Source organism: Xenopus laevis, chromosome 6L (assembly GCF_017654675.1).
Source record: "Xenopus laevis strain J_2021 chromosome 6L, Xenopus_laevis_v10.1, whole genome shotgun sequence".
NCBI classification, from domain to species: Eukaryota; Metazoa; Chordata; class Amphibia; order Anura; family Pipidae; genus Xenopus; species Xenopus laevis.
Window position 1 is genome coordinate 109,960,525 of NC_054381.1, and position 23,726 is coordinate 109,984,250.

Genomic DNA, 23,726 nt, shown 5'->3' on the forward strand with positions numbered 1-23,726 from the left:
TGGAATGATTCATTGCACTAATCTTCCCAAAATCTTTAAAGGGTCTGTTCATACTTAACTTTTAGTATGATGTAACGAATAATATTCTAATACAATTTCCAATTGGTTTTTTATTTGTGGTTTTTTAGTTATTTGGATTTTATTCGGGAGCTCTCCAGATTGTAGTTTCAGCAATCTGGTTGCTAGGGTTTAAATTACCATAGCAACTATGCATAGATTTTAATAAGATCCTGGGAAATGAATAGGAGAGGATGAGTAATAACAAGTAGCAATAACAATACAGGTGTAGCCTAACAGAGCATTTGGTTTTAGTTGGGGTCAGTGACCCTCATTGGAAAGCTGGAAAGAGTCAGAAGAAGAAGAAGAAGGCAAATAATTCCAAAACTATAAAAAAAAGAAAAAATTAAGACCAATTGAAAAGTTGCTTAGACTTAGCCAATCTATAACATACTAAAAGTTAACTTAAAGGGGAACCACCCCTTTAATGAAATAATTACTTCCTAATAGTTATGGGTACGCACTATAGATTGGTAGGGTGTTCCTTATTCTTTCTTCTCCTAAAAAGAGAGCTAGATTAATTTTCTCCTTGTCTCCAGGTTGAATGTTTAAGTGCAAACAGGGCTGGGCCTTGCGATAAACAGAAGAGTAACACCTGATAATTTAAAAAGCAGCCTAGAAAGTCTATAAAATAGATGCTCTCTTCACCTACCCCTTCTTAACAAAAAGCTGCATGTAATATTTTACTTTTCAGTGCATCCTATGGGGCTGATGTATTTCGTACTGTAATATGTGGGTTCCAAGTGTTTTTACAGAAGGATAATGTCTAGTCTTTCAGTATTTGCAGGCCAGAATTAGCAATTGGACAGAACTGCTATAGACTATGCATTTAACAATCACAAAAACTGGTATAAATAAAACTTAACCTTCCACAGTAAACTCAGTATGGGCACCCAAGCACTAGAACTGAAGTTAAAGCGCTACTGACACCAGAAATGAAACCTTTTGTTTTGTTTTTTTACATCTTTTATGCTATTTATAATTTTGCCATAAAAGTACTTTCTGGTGCTTTTATGTTATCTGTCTGATCCCATATGTTCTTATATGAGGGGGCTGCCATATTTGTGCAGCAGTAATTAGTTAGCATTAGAAGCTCCAACTGACAGGCTGAGAAGCGACAGTCAGGTTTAGGAAGTTCAGGTGACAATTACATACAATAGCGTTCCTATCAGCGGAAAAACGACCAACATGACCAATAGGCAACTTTCAATGTACATAAATATTTATATCAGTATCGCCTGAATGATTCTTCATTATTATATAACATTCATTGTTTCATCTTAGACCAGAGAAAAGTTATGGGATTGATTCTAGTTTTATTCTAAAAGCTGGCATAAAAAACATAATCTTTTTTTCTTGTTCCTTTAAGGATACATTCTAAGGCTAAGTCTGTGGACAAATCGAATGAAGATGAATTTCAGTTTCCTAAAGAGCTCATGGAAGACTGGAGCACCATGGAGGTGTGCGTGGACTGTAAAAAGTTTATCTCGGAAATCATCAATTCTAGTCGTCGCAGTCTAACGCTGGCTAACAAGAGATCTCGGTTAAAACGGAAGACGCAATCATTCTACCTGTCCTCCACAACGGCTTCAGAGTTTCGGCCCACTGAGAGAACAATCAATGAGATCTGAGGACTTGTGCCTTTTGTTTTATCTTTCTTTTTGATTGGCTTCTGTCTAGTGACTAACCAGACTGTTGTTGTTCTATGGGTTCAAGCAAGTTTATGTTCTGCAACTACAGCACAAGCTTCTCTACTCCTAAAACTCGCTGTCGTAGAGGCACCATCGAACACTACTTCCCAGAAACGGCGTCTGGTGGCTCTCTAGCACTGGAAGAATGCAGCCATTGCCTTTTTTAATGCGTCATTTTATACGATGACTTCATTACATGAACAGAAGTTCTGCTGGAGTTCATTGAACAGAAAGCTGTTCTAAGTCCAGTCACCGTTACCTCATTAAATAGAGTTCATTTATCCTTCCCTTCTGAAATGGAAACATTCAGACTTTTTTCAGGGTCCATTGATTGGATTTACTTTGGCCAAATTTTGGTCTTTGGAAACACCACATTAGACTAATTGTGTCCGTTCGTTTTGTTTTTGTTATAAGAAGTAGGGCGCTATTTATAGAAATCCTACAATAACTTTTAGAATAACCTGGTACAGGAACCATAGCACTTTTATTATCTCCCTCAGTGCCAAACAAAGTCTTCCCAAGCCAGACCTTGCTTCATATCTTCACACATCTATGCATTTGGTCCTTTTGTCTCCCAGTATGTTGGCTCTCTAGAGACAATGGGGAGAAAGTAGCAAAAGTGTGGTATGGTAGCTGAATGGCTGGCTGTATCTTTGTTAGAACTAGGGATGCAACAAATCTGAAATTGTTTTAGGCTTTGGGCAAATCTGGAATCCTTTGAAAGATTTGGTCGAATACCAACCGAATCCAACCCCTAATTTGCATATGTAAATTATAGGAAAAGGGGAATTTTTTTATTCGGTTCAGCCAGGCACTTGGATTTGGCAGAATCTTGTCTGAATCCTGGATTTGGTGCATCCCTAGTTAGAACTGTTACATTGCTGAGGGTAATTCTCCTACTTTTCTAAGTATGTTTCTTATATCTTTGTATGTCTTAATCCATGTTCGACCATAAGACCCGTTCATAATGTCCTATGTAAGAATACAAAGCTTGGACTTTGTACATTTTTTTAAAGATAGTGAAAGAGTGATACTTTTTTTTTACTTGGAGAGAGGGAAGTAGGGAACTGTACAAAATTGTACATAAAAGGGGTTTTGGTTTTTACTGTTATGAACATGATGGTTTTACTACAGACACACACAAAAATATTGTCCTGTGGCAAAGATACATTCAACAAGTCAGTATATTCCTCTCCTCCTCCTTGTGGATCAATAGTTGAGTTTAGGGGGTGGATGTGAAACCTGCAGCTCTGTCTGTTCCACAGGTCACAGTTGCTGGTGTTGTGCAGCTTTCACATCCATAATAAAAGGCTTTGGTTCACAGTCACAAACTGTCCTCGACATGTAAATAGTTGTATTATATTTATTATGAACTGGAACGTGTTCTCATTTGAGCACTAGCTATTGTTGTTATTACCAAGGAGTTTAGGCACTGAAGAAAAGATATATTTATATGTACATTGTCTATAATATAATGTAAAGGGTTGAGCATTCTGTTTCTGCAAGGAATATGTGATATTTTGTCCCTTTTATATGTCGGAGCTGTAAGTAGAGCTAGTTTCTGATCATTTTATTTAAGGCATTTATTTTTCTAGTTTTTCTTCTAATTTGTGCAGTTTGTAAACATCAGGTGTATTTGTGTTCAGTGTTTTGTTTTTGTACCCTAACGTACAGCCTATTGCCTGGGACAGCCAAACAGATATAGAATTAACAGGGTAAAGCCAAGTGATTTGGCCCTGCTGAAAAGCTTGGCCATTGGCTGGTTTCAGAGCTAACCCATACTCCAGGACTAGGCAGCCTTCAGTAATTCACCTGTTGCAATTGGCAGCATGCCTCTTCCTGCTGCTGTACGAGACAATGCATGCTGGGATTTGTAGTTTTCCAACAGAAATGCCATGTGGTTTTTCTCTTCCTGCATTCCCATCTGCCCGGGCAATAACCTGTTGCCATCCTTGTAGTTTCTGCAGAGGTGGGATACAGGGCATCCGAGAGGACAATAAAATGCCTTTATAGAAACAGCATTTTGTTCTTCATGTATCATTGCCTTGTACATTGTAAAAGATTACATCTGTTGATGTTGTTTAAAATGATTCCGTTAATGTCTAACAGCAGTATAGAGCAATAGCTGTCTGTAAGGAGCTGCAGAAGGCCAGTCATAAGGTTAATGAAATGAACAGCAGCACCCAAAGCAAATGAGCATCCTAACTAATAAAAAAAAAAAAACTCTACATACCAAAATCATGTTTGTTCTTTTTCCCTGAAATAAAAACGGATTATCCTGATATGTAAGCTGAATGGAATGGATAGTATATTATGTAAATTATACTATGATTGCTGATTGGTTGCTATGGGTTACTGCACTGGTGCAAATCAGTATCCGTATTAGGAAGAGGGGGCCTGGGTTACAAGAGATGTCTGCATGGTTCTCTACACTGGATGCTTGTCAGGTGGCTCCATTCTATATGCACACGCAATATATTTCAAAACTGATGATGAGTAATTGCATCAGGTCCTGCTGCCGGCTTATTTATAGCGCTTCTAAAGAAGGACTAAATGATCGTTTAGCTGTAACACCAAAAATATCTCCAGAGGGAAAATGGCTTTGGAAGGAACCTGTGCAGTATGAATGGGGCTGGCAGAAAGAAAGAAGACTGTGCTGCACACTAGGAGGCCTATGGCTGTAATACCTGAGACACAACATTCTGTGTAGCATAGAAATAACCACATTACTCTGAAACACTGATCTTCATTCTGTGCCATAAATTAACTAATACTCCCTTGCAAGCTACAGGCATCATGGCAGCTAATTAATCTGTTAATAGTAAATATTCATTATGAAGCACTGTCAGGTAATCATTTTAATCTCATCTGTTCTGATAATTTAGCAACATGGCAAATCTTGCAGCATTACTGTAAAGTGTGTTATGATTGGCCTGGCTTCTGATCCATATGTGTGGAACTTCAATGATCCGAGAATGGCACAACATAACACACACAGTGTACCTGTTCTTGTCCTAATAATGGGCCCACAGCTTGTGTTTTTTAAGGGGCTGTTAGACTCGGTGAGGAGATCAAGTCTAACTTGCAGGGTGAGCTTTTAGTTAACTGGGCACAGGTCAATGGCCAATCAAAAAGGCATGCATGAGAGCTGTTTATTTATTATTGCTGCCTGGATGATTGCATGATATTCCTGGAATATGAAGCTTCTGCTCGCTTAACGGGGTTGTTCACCTTTGAATTAACTTTTAGTATGATGTAGAGAGTGAGACAATTTACAATTGGTTTTCATTTTTGGTTTTTGAGTTATTTAGCTTTTTATTCAGCAGCTCTCCAGTTTGCAATTTAATCTATCTGGCTGCTAGGATCCAAATTATTATTATTTATTAACATGTATTTATATAGCGCCAACATATTGCGTAGCACTGTAAATTGCAAATTACCCTAACAACCATGCACTGATTTAAATGAGAGACTGGAATATAAATAGGAGAGGCCTGAATAGAAAGAGGAGTAATAAGAAGTAATACAACATTATTTGTAAAGGTTCAACAAAACGATACAGACTCGCCCCTCCTCCCTTCACTGGTATTAAAGACGGACTGCTGAGGATTCATTGTTCTCATACTCATGCAGAGCTCCTCAGACTGCGATTATCCAAAACCAAAAAAGAGAAAAACTATTTTTTGGTTTTTAATAATAATAAGTAGCAATAACAATACATTTGGGGGCACATTTACTATGGGTCGACTATCGAGGGTTAATTAACCCTCGATATTCAACCATCGAAGTTAAATCCTTCGACTTCGAATACGAAGTCAAAGGATTTACCGCAATTCCTTCGATGGAACGATCGAAATCTTCAATCAAACGATTAAATCCTTCGAATCGAATGATTCGAAGGATTTTAATCCATTGATCGAATAATTTTCCTTCGTTCGGAAATTACTTAGAAAGCCTATGGGGAAGGTCCCCATAGGCTAACATTGGTGCTCGGTAGGTTTTAGGTGGCGAAGTAGGTGGTCGAAGTTTTTTTTAAAGAGACAGTACTTCGACTATCGAATGGTTGAATAATCGAACGATTTTTAGTTCGAATCGTTCTATTCGAAGTCTTAGTCGAAGGTCAACGTAGCCAATTCGATGGTCGAAGTAGCCAAAAAAACTTCGAAATTCAAAGTTTTGTTCCTTCTAATCCTTCACTCGAGCTAAGTAAATGTGCCCCTTGTAGCCTTACAGAGCATTTGTTTTTAGATGGGGTCAATGATCCCCATTTGAAAGCTGGAAACAGTCAGAAGGCAAATAATTTTAAACAAAATATATAAAAAGAAAAAAAATTATGAAGACCAATTGAAAAGTTGCTTAGAATTGGCTGTAGATACTAAAGTTAACAACTTTTGGATCATCTTTTATTGGGCTTTTAATGTGGCATTTATAGGGCCCTGTTATTGATTAATAAATAAATAGATATCTGTCTTCCCCAGTGGTTTGTATTCACTTGAGCCAAGAAACAGGAGCACAAAGCTCTAGCAGATTGCAGAACTGTTTTTGATAAAACAGAGAACATGTTCCTAACTTGTATGGGGTTTTAAGGGAAATGTTTAGTGAATAGACTAAAATTGCCTCTGGGCATCTGTGGTTAACTTTATTTTCACTTTCATAAATATTTGACACTATAATAAAAAGAATGTAACGTGTACTTTACAGTTACATAGAAACAAATGGAACATGACTCCATGACTTAATTGGTTAGATGGAAACATAATTTGTATAAAGATGATTTCAGTGGAGTATTGAGGAGACAAGGGTATGTGATTGTATCCTGATATGAACAGGCCGTATGTGTTGCTTGCATATATTTATATATATCTTTATATCTAGCTGCCGTGCTTTCTTTGATTGGAATATATATATATATATATATATATATATATATAATACACAAAAGCCATGAATATCTTGTAAATTATATCCTTATAAACGGTGAGTTCTGATGTCATCAGTTATAAACGGTGAGTTCTGATGTAATTTCTGTCACATGACTCACTGAAATTTGTGTATTATAATAAATAAAGTACCCCCAGTTGTAAAATATGAGGATATTAGAAGTTACCTCGGAGTTCCATGACCTGTATAATTATATATATATATATATATATATGGATCATAGTAATGGAGGGCACACACAAAAAATCCACCAATGCATGAGTGCCAAGTGGTAGTTCAGCAAGCACATCCACACTCATGGCACTCACACAACCTGCTTTTATATATATATATATTTGTTTATTAGTGGACCCAACTGTGACAATCTGAGTGACTGTATTTTTATAGGAATCCGCTACAAATGTTGCTTGTTTTTATAGATTTTGGTAATATTGGTGCACCTAATCCATCACTTTTGGTTGTGGCTGAATAGAGAATTCAACCCAGAAGTCTTTGGAACCTAATCAAACTATAATTTGGAAAGTCATATTTGAGAAAAAGAAAAAAAAAATTCCAAACATGACTGTAAAGTCACATGACTTCCATCCAGTTCATTTAGGATTTGACCCAATCCTGCAAAAAATTCTAGGATTCAGCCAAAAATGAAACAGACTGTTAAAACGAAATACATATTTTAGAAGTTTTGTCACTTTTCAATTGGGTTAATATTTTAAACTAAATACTCATGGGAGCAATCTCATTATTACATAGGGTTGCGCAAAAGTCCCCCCCCTAAATTAAAGGGACACATGCTGACAGTAGCGTATGAATGTGGTGTGCCGTATACAGAAAGCTGGGAATGTCTGTAAAGTGTTTTCATGTGCCTAAACTGCAAGTGGTGTGACCATGGATACGGCACACACATACTGATGTATGTCACTGGAGACTGGAGCAGATCTCAAGCAGCGAGTGGAATCCCCAGCCCTGTATTGTGCAGTGATATAATCTATGATCTGTGCTCAGTCAAGTGAGGCACCAGCTGAAACTTACTAGATGTTTGACTCCTGCTGTTAATGTTTTATAGAGGGTCAAGCCATAAGATCAAACTTTCAAGTTACCCACTTAGGGCTAGGCCACACGGGAAGATTTCAGGGAGATTAGTCGCCTGGCGACTAATCGCCGCGTCTAATCTCCCTGAATGGCTTGCTGGTATCTTGCACCTGCTAGCGCTAAAGTAGCCTGCGCCTATTCACACGCGGCGATACGGTTTCAAAGTCGCTCGAAATTGCCTCGTGACTTTGAAAAACGTATCGCCGCGTGTGAATAGGCGCAGGCGACTTTAGCGCTAGCGAGATACCAGCAAGCCATTCAGGGAGATTAGTCGCCTCAAAGACGCAGCGCCTGAATCTTCCCGTGTGGCCCCAGCCCAAAGCAAAGCAACTCATTCATTTGCTGGAACAACCATGTGAGTAACCTCCACTGCCCTGACATCTTCTGATCAACTGAATGGTTTGCTTGGAGTCTGCCCCTAACCACTGAAAATGTTCCAGTAACTAAGGGGGTTATTTACTAAACTCCGAATGCAAAAATCACGAAAAAAAATTCGGAATTTAATAAACCCAGAGAATGGAAAAGTCTGAATCTGAAAATCCGGCATCTCAGAACTGTTGCATATAAGTCAGTGGGAGAATCTCAATGATTTTTTGATGTGCGCTGGGTTTTGGGCAATATCCCAAAGTTTTTTTGGGTGAAAATTACGAAAAAAAAAGTCAGAAAAATGTGTGAAAATCTGATTTTCGGGAAAATGTAACAGTAAATAAACTTAAAAAACCCGAGTGGATTTGATCAGAGTTTGTAGCAGAAAATATTGAGATAAATTTGAACTTTGATAAATAACTCCCTAAGTCACGGCATTCTACAAATAATGGGCTAAACAAGGATCAAAACAAAATAGTTGGAGGCAACATTCCAGTCACAAACCTACAGTCAGTCATCCTTATATTAGTATGCTACAAACTCACACTTCATAATTATGAAAGAAGTCATACAAAAGTACAGTTGTGATCATTTCTGTTTATTTTTTTAATCAGGCCTCCTACTCATACAAGCATTCCCGCTGCATTTTCACAGTTGTGCAACCACATGGGGCAGCTCATGCCAACAGTATTTATCAATTGTACACTAAGAAACATACCACCGGCTTGGTAAGGCATGTTCATTTATCTATCAATACATGGAAATCATTTTGAAACTTAATAAAATATTTAAAATTCTTAAGATACTTCCAGAATGAATGGATTAGCAGAAAATAATCTCGTTACTAAAAGGGTAATAAAAACATACAGGGGCAATTATAGTATTTCTGAAGCGGAAGAAACAGCGCTGAAAGCCGGAATTTCTAGGGGTGTTAATTATTTGCAATGAATGACAATTTGTGCGTAGGGATGGGCGAATTTTTTCACCTTGTTTCGCCATGGAAATGATGCCCATAGACTTGTATGGCAGCGTACGTCAAAAAAAAGTTCGCCGCGTGACAATATTTTTTGACGCCCATAGACTTTAATGAGCGTCGGCGACGCAAATTTTTGGCGAAACCAAACGCCTCAAAATCGCCCATCCCTATTTGTGCTATGTATTGCTCACCACAAATCATTAATAAGTCCAAACTGCAAAGGGGAAAGGGAGGGAACCATGCCACAAACCAAAACCTTTATTGCAGAAATCTAAGTCTGAGATCCCTTGCATAAGAAATATTGTACAAAAATAGAAAAACGAATGAGTTCAATTAGAGGAGCGTCCGTATGTGAGAATGTGCCAGGCATGTTTGTGCGCTTCTTGCTTGTGAAGATACAGCCGCTGTCGGACATGTTGCTCTGCAGGACTGACGTCAGCTACGTGCCAGGTCACAGCTTCATTTGTCAGTTGAACACTGAATGATAGTCCCTCTAAAGAAGAAACACACCAAATTACAAGGCAGTACTATTTTGCACAAATACGTGTGACCGGAAAATCGTGCTTTAAAAAACAAAAATGTTGTTATTTTTTATGTTAACTACTCAGGACAATGACCCGCATACCATCCCAAACTTTATGTATGGATTATGAGTGGTTTGTTATGTTGTGTATGTTTTATATGTTTAAATAATAAAACTTTACCTATAAAAAAAAAATAAAGAAAGCACACAAGATATTAGATTTGCTCATTCTCTTTAGTATAGAGGAGGGAAAAGGGAGTATTTACTCTGACTAGAGGGCAAAGGCAACATAGGTTATCTCCCCTCTCTTTAGGAGCAGGACACCAAGACCCACAGACACCTCCCACCCCCATATTACAGGCCACGTTTCCTGCCTACCCCTAATATAAAAGCTGAAACAGTACAGCAGAAGTACACAAATAACTGGCAACCACGTCCTTCCTTCCAATTCAGCATTACCCCTGGGGTAAAAGCCTGTGTCCTTCAATGGAAGTATAAAACACAAAAGATGATTTTCTCCATCCATCTTAGGGACACACAGGCAACAGTGAGATATTCTAAAGTGGTTCCATTACACCAAGCTTCTCAACACAAAGTTGGAGGGATGCTGAAACTTATGGCACTACTGCCTGCAGATCCTTGGGACCAAATTGGAGAAATGGCCAGAACTGCCTTTGCCGCCTTTCACTGAGTTTACTTGAAACTGCCTGTCAGTACTGATACAGGCCCAAATATCTAAGGTCCTCCATTCAAAAACTGCCTGTATTAGACGTGACAGGCAGCGTCTGATTAACTCTAGTGGTCAGGCCCAGACTGGCAATCTGTGGGTTCTGGCAAATGCCAGAAGGGCTGCTGTAATGTCCCATAGACAGTCACTATTTAGTGGGCTGGTCGGGAGCTGATTGGGCCTCTCTGTACTTGGAATGCCAGGGCCTATTTTGACTCCCAGACCTGCTGGTGGTATAGGCAGCCTGTAAGGGTCAGGGAACACACTCAGATTCGGGGAGATTAGTCCCTCGACGACAAATCTCCTTTTCTTCGGGGCGACTAATCTCCCTGAACTTCCTCCCTCTAGAATGTAAATCGCCGGCAGGATGGCACTTGGATTGCTTCGTTTTCTGATGTTGCCCGAAGTTTCCTTGTGGAGATTTGTTGCCGGGCGACTAATCTCCCAGAAAGTGAACCTATGCCCTGACCCTAAGACAAGGAGGTGTACAGAAGTCACATGATCACTATCATTATACATGCAGAACAGCCAAAGTAACAGACAAGTGGTGTTATTTGCTAACAGTGTGAAAAGCATGGTAGAGATGCAGTGGAAGCAGGTGCAGACCCAATAGATATCTGTTAAGAAATAGCCCCAAGGTTCTCATTCCCACAATTAAACTTATTATTTAACAATCATGTCCCTTATATTATTATCAAGCCCAGGTCCCAGAGCAAGCACACAAGACAAGCAGATAAAAGCAAAGAAGAATCATATAGTTACCACTAGTTAGTACAGCGGAGGCAGACACTGTTAGCTTACAGTGCTTTCTGAATTTTGTATGATCCATTCAATTGCATCCCACCCCTAGAGCAAAACAGAAAACATTTAAATAGAGAATATGTATGAAAAAAGACATGGCGGTACAAAGTCTGAATCTCTGATGTCTTTACTTGGTAACACAGTATTGTGACACAAGGCAATTCTTCTACAAATGCCACAGTAATATCTCTATAAACTAACTGCCAAAGCACCATAACACATTTATGGGAAGGAGCCCTTTCTATCAGCGGCTGCCATTAAAGGAACAGTTCAGTGTCAAAATAAAAACTGGCTGTGCAAAATAAAAAACTTAATGTATAAAGGCCGGAGTGACTGGATGTCTAAAATAATAGCCAGAACACTCAGCTCAGCTCAGTGACTTTAAAGGGGGGGGGGGGGCACATGGGACATTTCTGTTCAGTGAGTTTGCAATTGATCCTCAGCATTCAGCTCAGATTCAAAAGCAACAGTTATGACCCATGTGCCCCCCCCCCCCCCAAGTCACTGATTGGTTACTACCTGGTAACCAAACAGTGGAAACCAAGAGAGTTGCAAGGCAGGAAGTAGTGTTCTGGCTATTAGTTAGACATCCAGTCACTCCAGCCTTTAGGGAGGAACTCCACGATGCGTTTGGTGCCGACACGTCACCATGCAACGAAATCGAAAACATGCGATTCTCCTTCACTTCCTGTTTGGCGACGTGTCGGCACAAAACGCATCGTGGAGTTCCTCCCTTATACATTACATTTTTGCCTAACTAACTATATTAGAAACATTTTTTATTTTGCCCAGTTTTTATTTTTACCCTAAACAATTCCTTTAAATGATTACACAATACATAACATTTCTATTTCAATTTTGTTTTCAAATTAAGTTTTATTAGCAGAATTTGACTATGGGCTAAAGGAAGATTTTAGTACTTACCGTTAAATCCTTTTCTCTCATCCTGCATTGGGGGACACAGGCACCATGGGCATGAAGATCCTGCAGCTTGGAGAGCGGACACTAACATGTTAAAAGTGACTCCTCCTCCTGCTCTGGGCTTCATCCCCTGCCTCCTCCTCCAATATTCAGTTTCTCACCGAAGAAGGAGTAAGCTAACCCAGATCACCAAAATAAAACGGAGAGTCTCCCCACCCCTTAAAACATTGAAGAACATTTTTGAACTATCTACCATATAACTGCAACAGTGATGGCCTCGAAGCTGGCCCAACCTCTTATATATATATTGACAGGGAGGGAAGGCCTGTGTGTCCTCCAATGTAGGATGAGAGAAAAGGATTTAACGGTAAGTACTAAAATCTTCCTTTCTCTCACCTATATTGGGGGACACAGGCACCATGGGGATGTCCCAAAGCAACCCCTGAGGGCGGGAACTGTACCCCTATTTAGATGTTCAGCTTAGAACAGTCTCTAACACCTTCCTCCCAAAGCTTGCTTCTGCTGACACCTGTGTGTGCAACCTGTAGAAACGCGTGAAGGTGTGAATAGAGGACCAAGTAGCGGCTCGACACACTTGCTCGGCCGATGCCTAGTGTTGGACTGCCCAGGAAGTGCTGATTGAGCGTGTAGAATGTGCTCGGACCTTGAAGGGGGATGGCTTGCCACTGACTGCATAGGCTCTGATGCTAGTGGACTGGATCCACTTAGCTATGGTTGTCTTGGCAGCTCTCATTCCCTTTTTGGGACCGTCCGTGAGAATGAACAGTGACTTTGTCTTCCTGATCTTCTTTGTGACCTTCGGGTAGGTTGTAATGGCACGGACTACATCCAGTTTGTTGAGCTTCCTCTCTAGTGAATTCTTTGGTTCTGGACAGAGTGACGGAACCACCAAATCCTGACTAATATGAAAATCCGATACAACCTTGGGAAGAAACTCCGGAGTTGGCCGTAGTTCCACCTTATCACATTGTATGATGGTGAATGGGGACTGGCACGATAATGCTGCAAGTTCAGACACTCTGCGTTCCGATGTAATTGCCAACAGGAATAGCACCTTTTCCGTCAGAGTGGACAGGGGAACCGCATCTAAGGGCTCACAAGGGTCTTCTTGTAGAACGGATATAACCAGATTTAGATCCCATGGAGGAACTGGGTGTCTATATGGGGGAACTAGCCTAGTTGCCCCTTGAAGAAAAGTCTTAACATTGCTGCTCATTGTCAACCTTTCCTGGAAGAGGATGGAGAGAGCTGAGTCCCTTGTCGAGACCCTCCTGTAGGAAGGAAAGAATTTCCGTCTACTTTACCCTTCTAGGGTCTAGTTCCCTGGCTTCGCACCATCTGATAAATGTCTTCCACACCCTGTGGTAAATCTTTGCTGAGATTGGTAGGAGTCTTTCTGTCTGGCTCCAAGTGCCTTGGACCGTCCGTTGATCCAGCACTCCTCCCCAACCCTTGAGACTGGAGTCTGTTGTTACCGCCGTCCATGTGTGGTCTGACAGCTGGCAGACAGGGAGAACGGACCTGAGGCGCGGGAAGAGAGTAAGGCTGACTAAAAAGGCGGCCGTGGAACAGAGTGGGGAGAAACACTGGTGCGGCAGGTAGAATTACAGCAGGGGTCCCCAACCTTTTTTTTTACCCGTGAGCCACATTCAAATGTAAAAATAGTTGGGGAGCAACACAAGCATGAAAAAGTCCAAATAAGGATGCCAAATAAGGGCTGTGATTGGCTATATGGTAGCACCTATATGAACTGGCAGCCTACAGGAGGCTCTACTTAGCTCTATACTTACTTTTTTATGCAATTAAAACTTGTTTCCGAGCCAGGAATTCAAAAATAAGCACCTGCTTTGAGGACACTGAGAGCAACATCCAAGGGGTTGGAGAGCAACATGTTGTTCACGAGCTACTGGTTGGGGATCACTGCATTACAGAGAGGTCTAGCTGCCGTGCCTGCCTGCCGAAACTGTCTGTGAACACAAGAGAAAGTGTCTGAGCTAAGAGATGCGGAACTCAGACAGATAATGGTTGTGGGGCTGGGCCCGTAGCTAGGTATGGGAGGGGGCGGATTGGTGGGGAATGGAAGAAAGCCGGTAGACACCCTTAATAAAAATTTACCTCTCGTGGTCCTACCTGTTCAGCCAGTATTTTTTTGCCCTGATGAGAATAGCTTCCCTGTGTTGTCAGGCTGGTGCAGACCTCCATGGAGCGGGAACAACAGCCTAGGGAAGAGTGGAGCATGCCTGCAGACCTCCGTAGAGCAGTAAGGCAGACGGGCAAGTCTTTTAGGTGCTGTACCTAGCTGGCTGATGGGAACTGGAGTCCTAGAGCTCTCTGCCCCCATTGTGTCATGACCTTAACCGAAGTCCTTAAATAATTTGCTTCAGCCACTAAAGTGTCGTGTCTCCTTCTGAGGACACTAACAGAAACTGAATATAGAGGAGGAGGCAGGGGATGAAGCCCAGAGCAGGAGGAATCAATTTTAACATGTTAATGTCCGCTCTTCAAGCTGCAGTATCTTCATCCCCATGGTGCCTGTGTCCCCCAATATAGGTGAGAGAAATTTTATTTTTATTTTGTACATTGTTATGAGAGCAATCTTAAAGAGGTGGTTCACCTTTAAGTTAACTTTTAGTATGCTAGTATGTTATAGAATGGCCAGTTCTAAACAACTTTTCAATTGGCCTTCATTATTTATGCTTTATAGTTTTTGTAATGATTTGCCTTTTTATTTACAGCTTTCAAATGGGGGACACTGACCCCATTTAAAAAACAAATGCTCTGTAAGGCTACAAATGTATTGTCATTGCTACTTTTTATTACTCAATCTTCTATTCAGGCCTCTATTCATATTCAAGTCTCAAATCAGTGCATGGTTACTAGGGTCATTTGGACCCTAGCAACCAGATTGCTGAAAACTGGAGGGCTGCTGAATTAAAAACAAAATAACTCAAAAACTACAAATAATAAAAAATTGTCTCAGAATATCACTCTCTACATCATACTAAAAGTTAACTCAAAAGTGCACAACACCTTTAATTGCAAATGGAATAGCAGCAGCAAAGTTGCATCTATCTTAGAAGAGTTGCCATCTATCTTAGAAAAGTTTCTATCTATCTTAGAATCTCCTTAGATGTACTAATCACTCTGGAAGTTAATGGCATATACTCTAAAGCCCTACTCAGCTGAGCACTCACCTTTCTGGCATTGGATGAGATTGTGCTAGCCATCAAGCCTTCCAAATAACTGCTCAGACTGACACCTTTTACAGTGATTATGGCTTCTTGGGTAAGAACTGTTCTGAAATCAGAAACAACAAACATATGTATATAAACTAGGCTACACACTACGTATTCTGCAACTGAATTGATTTAATGCAGTGGGACCTTATTGTAATCTTAATTACAGGTAAAGGGGCCTTAGATTATTCTCAGAATTCCAGAATTTGCATGACCTCTCAGAGTTGCGATGACATCATTTGTGGTAAGTGATGTTAAAACACATTAGAGTGTGATTCTTTTGCTGTATGTGTATTTTGTGTATTGATGCAGCCCAATTTGAAAACCCTGGAATTACTGCCAAATCCAGGGTGACGGAACCTCAAGGGTGTATTCTATTCATTACAGAGTATAGGTCAGGTGAATTGGTGCTTAATGCAGAAGCGCAAGGAGAATGTTTAGTCCTTTAATATCTGATGTCAATATGAGCAACCTTCACTCCGTTTCAGCGTGACCGCCCTTTTGGCTGCTTTCATAAATTACCCTTGTGGTCTGTTTCAGGATAATTCTACATTATAATATCATTCCATTAAAGGATGATAATAAGGCCCCATATACTCATTTTGTAAGCTAGAATATAGATGAGTCATGTTAGAGTTCCTCCAGTCGATTATACTGCAGGTCGTGTTATTTCTCAGAAATGCCTGATAGTTTCTTCCATCTCAGACATTAGTTGTTAGTAAGCAGCCCAAACTATTCCCAGTTCTGCTGTTTCATTGCAGGCTATGGAAAGCATCTGGCTTCACAACTTATTTCAAGTGATAAAGAATTCAATACTATATTTCACCTAGAATAAGTCTGAAGCCTCTGTCAAACATATGTTTTGGGGACAACTGTAGGTAATACTTCCTGTTCTGGGAAACGTTTGGAAAAATAATATATTTTTAAAATGTTTCTATATTCAGACATCTGAATAATTCATTTAAATGAGTGTAATGTTGTCTACCAAGTAGCAGGCAGGAGGGGTACAGTGTTTGCAGCCTTAGCATGCTGACTGTAATTCACAGGGTGCTGAGTAGCACCAATCAAAAAGCTACAAGGGGCACAGGTCTTAAATCAAACTTACTAAAGATAAACACTAATATCAGAAAGGTAAGAGCAGATGTATTAGCACAATCTATAACTAGTAATGATTTCCAGTAAAGGCAAAATAAAGTCTATGGGGTACTGTTTGCGGTACTTACTGTTCTGGATTTTCTGGATGAGGAGTGTAAACCAAACGTTCATCAACGGAAACCAGGTTTGTAAGTGAAATCTACACATAAAAGACACAAATGTGTTTCCTTTTGTGAAACAGAAATTCATTTTATCATAAAATGGATAAATCAGGGGTCTGATCTGAATGACAAACACTTTAGAGCTGCATAATGTGTGGGCACTATAAAACTAAAGGATAATTAAATATAAGGTGCATATAGTCAAGCAAGTGATCCCACTATTACCCCTAAAAGGGTCAAATGTTCCCATAAGCATGATTTTGCCAGGCTTGGTAGCTAAATAATGCTTATACATGTATGGGACCTATTATCCAGAATGTTCAGGACCTGGGGTTACATATAAATTAATCTAAACATTAAATAAACCCAACAGAATAATTTAAAAGAAATTCAATTTTAAAAATCTGAATTATTTGATTTAAATGGAGTCAATTGGAGACTGTTTTCCTGTAATTCATGAGTTTTCTGGATAAAGGCTAATCAGGTAATGGATCCCACTGTATCTGTTTTATTGCAAATGTTTGAAACAAGGAAATCTTTCTGTCTGCCACCAGCAATTTGAGATCTTTACACAATCTACTTATAATACAGCTAGCCAAGACATAGAGAAATAAGGTAAGACAATCTGGTCAAACCAAAACCAAACCAGAAAGGCAGATGTTGATGAGTGGGGACAAGTCAGCTCAACATATTACTATAAGACAAGCTAGTAACTGCATCTGGCTGAACACGGAACATTACATATTAACAGGTTTTATTGTTATTATTCCTGGGTTCATTCCAGGGGAACTGGTTGTATTTAGAGGTGCTGGTCCAAAAGTATATACTTCCCTTTATGCTCCTGCATTTTAACAGAAACATCACCTATACTCACATTTGTTGAACACAACACCATTTTCTTCTCTACTGGATCAACCACAGAATGTTCCTTAATGTACGTCAGAGTTCTGCTGGTTCCAAGGATCTTCAAGCAACTCACAGAAATATCATGTTGCACATGCAAAAAGTTTTCATTTAAAACAACACAAAACAAAATTAAATGAAATATTAAATTTCTATTTTTTATATATTTACTATAGTGGGTACAACATCAGTATAGAAGGAAAGTATAGAAGGTAAGGCATGTTATTTTTCACAGGAGGCCAAATACAATGCAGATGTTCTACTGAAAAAAGATGGCGCCACATTGTACAACAATTGCAACCTTACTTACCGCTCTTACTAGGCTGGGCAGGCCCCATTCTGTGCATAGCAAGCGCTGACTGTGTAATCTGCCTTGGGAGTCCAGATTCCGGTCAACAACATCTACCCCCACTACACAGGGATTCATAGGATTGGGGTATTTCCTCATGGCAGCCTTAATTACTGTATCCCAGGGATGGCTACAATAAACAAAAATATTGTGCCATGTTTATTTATGGTCTTCAGGTTTTATTTTACATTGTTCTGGTTTATGGCGATTAATCAATGATTATAATGGACATGGACCATGCCTGAAACTTTAAAATGAGTTTAGAAAGAAAATAAGAGTGTGTGGCACAGACAAACCCAGCTTCCATTGTAGATTAGCATGGTGTTGACATCTTGGACTTTTTTCTACATGTTGCCCAAAAAGGCCACATGACAGCAGGTCCTGTTTTGCTAAGGCATGTCCAGCTTGGAGTCTCCACTAACTTTTTTAGCTTTAACCCTATGCATCCCCACTTTTGCTTGTTTTGTATGATCAAGGGTCGGGAGGCAACAAACAAATCAATGCACTATGCAAAATCAGGAAAGAATACCCAGGATAAAGTGTCAGTAAAAGTTAATACAGGCAAAAATTTAACAGTTAGACTTTATACATCCGGATAAATCAGGTTTCAGACCAGTGAGATCAACCAGTATAATTGTGAGAAGACTTTTAACTAATTTTCAGGCTTTAGAGTTGTGGTCTCTTTGGACTCAGCAAAGTCCTTAAAGTCCTGGAAAGTTTTAACCTGCTTTGGATTTGGCCAAACAATTCTGAATTGGGTCAGACTCTCATGCAAGTACCCTACAGCTTGAGTTTAAGTGAATAGGATTATTTCCCCATCATTCGAGAGAGAGAAGGATGCTGCAGGGCTGCCCATTGTCCCCAATCTTATTTGCCCTTATTTGCAGCTGTTCTGATCAGGAATGCATAGCATATAAAAGGTCTAACACATGGTACAATACAAGAGAAGATCTCGTTTTCTGCAGATAATTTAGTGCGGAACCTACTTAATATAGAGCACTTAACCCACTGCCTTACTTCCCTTACTGCACGACTGGAAGTGGGTCAAACTGCCACTGCCAAACTGTCTATACATATATTTCACAATGCCCCAATTATATACATAAAATCTCTTTTTAGAAACGTATCCAAATCCTGTTACCTTTCATATGGAACAATAGATCCCCTAAGGTCAAAGAGAGTGCCCCACTTAAAGGGTGAGGACTAGTTCTTTCCCATTTTTATCCACATTGGTGTTTTATCCCTGACCCTTGTAATCCAAAAACACAGCTCCAAGAGATGGCACTTGCTTCTCTACCCTGCACAAAAAATGGACTATGCACTAAGACAACCAACAACACCACTTACTGTACGACTCAACTTCTGCTCTGGGGCGAGACCTATTAGCCAGACTTTAGATGTCTTCCAAACTTTTGGCCTTGCTATAACGTTACATATTTGGGGGATCTCAGGAAACTTTAATTCTTGCCTACATATGCAGATATTCAGGAGAAAGCCCAGATGTCCCCCCTGTCATTCTATATATTGCTACAACTGAGATATCGTTTTCATAGTCAATTCACCACTTAAAATGGAGGAGATCCTCAACTCCCCCACTTTAACTAAACCTACCTCACATCTATATCAGAACCTTCTTCTAACAGGCCCTGGACTGCAAAAATTCCAAAACTGACACAGTATCACAAAGAAAGACTAGTACAATATAAACATTTCCTCACCTTTATGTTATGCTGCACAGGCTACACCAGATCAAGCCCCAAATGACTTTTTCCATATAATCTGGTCCTGTCCACACATTATAAGATTCTGGACAGCAGTAGTTGACTTCCTAGCAATCACCATAGCTTTTCCTAAAGTTGTCACTTTGTTTAATTTAAAGATATTCAAGACTTTGCTTCCAATTGTTATTATTTTATGCTAAATAACAGTTGCCAGGCTTTGGATGGGCCCTTCCTTGCCTACCATTAAGGCCTGGAAAAAAACTAGTAAATACAGCGACAGCTCCTTTTAATCTTACTTATCAGATTAGGGGTCCAACTACCCAGGTTTAATAAAGTCTGGGTTGGATTAACTTCAAATCTGCCCATATATGACCAACTTTGGTTTTCAGCTGTCTTACACTCTTCTGAGTGTTCATGAGCCTTAACCTTAATACAGAAACTAGGCTATGCTGCTTAATAATTAATATTTGAACCAAACTAATAAATATTTTATAGTAGATATTGTAAATTGTGATGGACAACCTTAGCACCACCTTTCCAACGGCTTACAAACAACAAACAATACAGTTAGATCCAAAGCTCAGTAGACTACAAAGAGAAAAGTCTAGTATAAGCTACTTATTATTCAGGCCATGGTCATTCTTAGTGGAACTACTGATACACAGAGACGCTCTCTTTGTTAAAACACAAAACAGAAGAAATACTAAACTGTTTCTATGTGTAACGCATATCTGGGAAATCACAGAAAGAAAGAGAAAAGAAGAACAAGATACAGACAAAGTGAATGAATGAGGAAATGTGAACTGTAACATTCACAGGGCGAGGAATAGGTGATAACATAAATGTATAATTTAAGGATATGGCTAGATATTATAGCATTCATATTATACTATGAAGCCAATACCAGCAGAGCAACATATCTCTGAAGAGAATATGACCAAAGAGTGCAGTTCATGTGCTTCCTCCCACTAAAGTCTATTTAGTTCATCAAGCAAGTAACAGTCTGCTCTATATGGATATGGGTTAGCCACACAATGGTGAAAGTCACACAGTCGTGTAACTAGTGTGCGCCACCTTCCCAGCAACAAAAAAAACTTCGTAGGGGCCGGCGGACGTCAATTCCTACCTCACCAGCCTGTAAACTCAACTTTCTTACACCAAGGCCTCACATACTTATCATATTCAACACCAAGGCACTGAAAACCCCACTAGTAAAATTACACTCAGGATCACAGATCTTTGCACATGCTACTGTTACAAACACATTTGCATTGCATTTTATGTTATTGAATATATTAACATAAAAGCTCAGATTATCTCTATCTTTTTTCATTCATTAGAGGTCAGTCCAGCTCTTCCTTCTCAATATTCCATGGAATGTAATGTAGTGCTCAAGGGAATATCATGTTGTTCTAGATTAGGCATGTTCAAAGTCAGGCCCGGGGGCCAATTGCGGTCCTATTTCAAATTTACACCGGCCCTCAGCATCCTTCATGAAATTAATAATAATGTGGCCCCCCAGTACAGTGCAATCAGGCAGGGCCGGAACTAGGGGTAGGCACGTGCCTAGGGCGCAAGGGTTGGGGGGGCGCCCGGCACATACCTTTAACTGCTGCCTACCCCAGTCCAGTCTGAAGTCCTGTGCACATGCAGGCACCTAAGTGAGGGTGGTGTGTGCTGGAACGCCACCATCAGCGTGCATGCGCCGAGACAGCATCATCAGCATGCATGTGCCGTCATGCAACCTTCCGCGAGGATGCGCGCGTTGAGTGAAGGGGGCGACACGGCCAGCCGGTCTGGCTCGGCCCTGCATGTGAGCCTTGTGGCAGGGTATGTTTTGGTGCAAGCACAGTGCTCTTCCTTGTTCTGAATTGCTCTATTGTCTAATTGGGCACATAGGAAAGAGCCGCAGAGCAATGCTGGTATCATGATATTTCTATAAATAAATAAGCAATGTTTGTATTGTAAAAAGAATGCATGTGTTGCACAACATATGGACCTCTTTTACAGGGGAGTACTAATAAAAAAGAATTAATAGTGTCTCATACGTCAAATAAATCAATCTATTTGAGATCTTTTACTTTTGTATTTTTATAGTATATATATAACAGAGCTGTAAATATGCCCCACATTGTTCGATATGAATCCCAGACATACAGACCCAAATTAACTTGTTTGAGGAATAAACTATAGTTTAGTGACTATAGCTATTCTTGCAGTGAATTTAATTTATATTGTGGGCCTTTCTGTGAGTCAGTGCAGCAGTCTTCACAGAGAATTAGAGTGCTCACCTGAACGTAATTACCCTCTCGGGTGCCGGGTGCTAAACAGTCCACAGGACCTCCTGCTCAAGGTCCAAATAACAGGCTTGATAAAGGGCCCTGCGTGGCCCGAAACGTTGCCAAACTTTATGTCTGCCGTGAGCCAATAAAAACACTTTTCTTCACAAGACAAGTTTGATCGGTGTGCTACAGTTTTCTTTGGAAGTGCAGCAGTCTTAGGCCATCTATCTGATATGGTTAGCTCTGTGTATCCTCCTTCCCATATGTATGCATATGTAACTACTGCACAGCCAGGTATAGATTTGGGGGCCATATGTTTGTTGTTGCTGCTGGGCTGTGCGCTGGCACAGGTACATAAATACTTGGGGACAATATGTGATTGTAATCAGATTTATTTTTGGCTGCTGCTGGCACTGGTGAACTCCGATGCCTGAATCTGCACGGAGGGTAAGTAAAACATTAGGGGCATTTGCCCGAGGTAACACTTAGGCTAGGGGAGGGGGTCTATGTGGGGTAGGGGATTTTTAAGTTTCTGGTTGAATTCTCCTTTAAGCACAGATGGATCAGCGAGGGATGGGAAAATAGTATCACGTGCTTTACTGCTGACATGATTTTGTGCATGTTTTGCTGCTCAACTTGCAAGTTGCTGATATATATGATATCCAACACCTCACGAATCCCTGCTGCTGCTGCTGCTGCTGTCTGTGGCTATTGCAGGATACAGCTTATGTGTGAGGAGGAAAAAGCACAAAGGTGTGGCAGCCGCTGATGTTGCTGAGCTATAACTGCTGGCAGACCTTGGAGACTGAATCCTACAGACAATAATATGAGCCACACACACTAAGCACAATCCTTTCACCTGAACACGTGCTCCGAGCTCCAGATCCTCATGTCTGTCACTGGGCACAGCAGCCTGGGTATAACAGAGATGTGGCAGCGGGCAAAGGTGTCCCCCGGATATCAATGCGCGGCTCCCTGCTCCATGCTGCGGCTTTGCGTCTGTCTGCTTCCACCGAGCTCCTACTTCAGTGCCGACTGGAACATGTGCGCCTATTGTGTGCGAGGGGGACGCGCGGCATTCCTATAAGCGGCTTCGGCACCATCCATTGCAGATAAGGAGCCGGGTGGTGCTCTCAGCACTCATAGTAACTGCGACTCAGGATGGAGACGTCTCTCTACAGAGCTGCTTTTCCTTGGGTACCAATGATGTATCGTACCGGCATTGCGCACGCGCACCCATCCATCGTCATCGCCTGTTCATAGGGGGCGCTAAGTACGTGCGTCACTTACACACACTGACTGAAAGGCATAATGGCGGACGGTTACAAATAATTCACCACACGCTCTATTAATCCAATCACCCGACAACTGCTGCAAACATTCATAATGTCAGGATTTTCAGCGCCTGTTATATCATGGGTTAAGGAAATGGCATGGAGTTTTGAAATGAGCAGAAACCTGAACAACATGACGCTGTCCTTACACCCCTTTGATCCTCTTGGTCAGCAAAAGGATTCTCCATATAACACCTATGTGGCAAAATAAATCCCTAGTCATTAGGACACCTTGATGGATGATGTGTCAGATGCTATCAGGTCTCTTGTAGAAAAGCCATAATAAATGGGTGTCCACATAACAAGCATAATAACCACAGACAAGCCAGTGCAATCACCAAATAATACATAGAATTTTAATCCCAGACATGCCAAAATTGTAAATCAGCACATAAACCCAAAATGTGCCAGTATAATTACTACAGAAAATGGATAATCCACATCACCACCAACCCCCCCTCCCTGTCTGTGGCAATAATGTGTCAAGAATGCCAACCCCCCAACTCACCTTTTTGATGATGGAGGGGTACAC

The 23,726-nt window shown here is 40.5% G+C and overlaps 2 protein-coding genes across 7 annotated transcripts in view; one reads left to right on the forward strand and one right to left on the reverse strand.

Moving 5' to 3' along the window:
• LOC108719187 (protein spire homolog 1) overlaps positions 1-4,028 on the forward strand; it is a 103,561-nt gene extending 99,533 nt beyond the window's left edge. For all 5 annotated transcript variants that reach the window (XM_018267865.2, XM_018267867.2, XM_018267869.2 and 2 more), the window contains one exon: positions 1,427-4,028. In XM_018267865.2, coding sequence (XP_018123354.1) covers positions 1,427-1,688 — 262 coding nt within the window. In that variant the 3' untranslated portion in view covers positions 1,689-4,028. The remainder of the gene's footprint in view (positions 1-1,426) is intronic.
• A 4,698-nt stretch (positions 4,029-8,726) lies between these two features.
• On the reverse strand, positions 8,727-22,968 carry prelid3a.L (PRELI domain containing 3A L homeolog). 2 transcript variants are annotated; one of them, NM_001092687.1, is given in 7 exon segments: positions 8,727-9,613; positions 11,133-11,216; positions 15,308-15,410; positions 16,573-16,643; positions 17,480-17,569; positions 17,819-17,987; positions 22,720-22,968. In NM_001092687.1, coding segments are annotated over 6 exon segments (519 nt in total). In that variant the 5' UTR covers positions 22,752-22,968; the 3' UTR covers positions 8,727-9,613; positions 11,133-11,162.
• Between the last annotated feature and the right edge of the window lie 758 nt (positions 22,969-23,726).

Bases quoted from the DNA above. Each gene is read 5' to 3' on its own strand.
- prelid3a.L (XM_041565447.1), bottom strand. From the start codon at position 17,956: ATGAGGAAATACCCCAATCCTATGAATCCCTGTGTAGTGGGGGTAGAT. The intron at 16,644-17,479 runs GTGAGTATAGGT...TTTTATGTGTAG, and splicing joins TGGTGTTGTGTTCAACAAAT to ATTTCACTTACAAACCTGGT. The intron at 11,217-15,307 runs GTGAGTGCTCAG...GTTTTGCTCTAG, and splicing joins TCTCATCCAATGCCAGAAAG to GGGTGGGATGCAATTGAATG.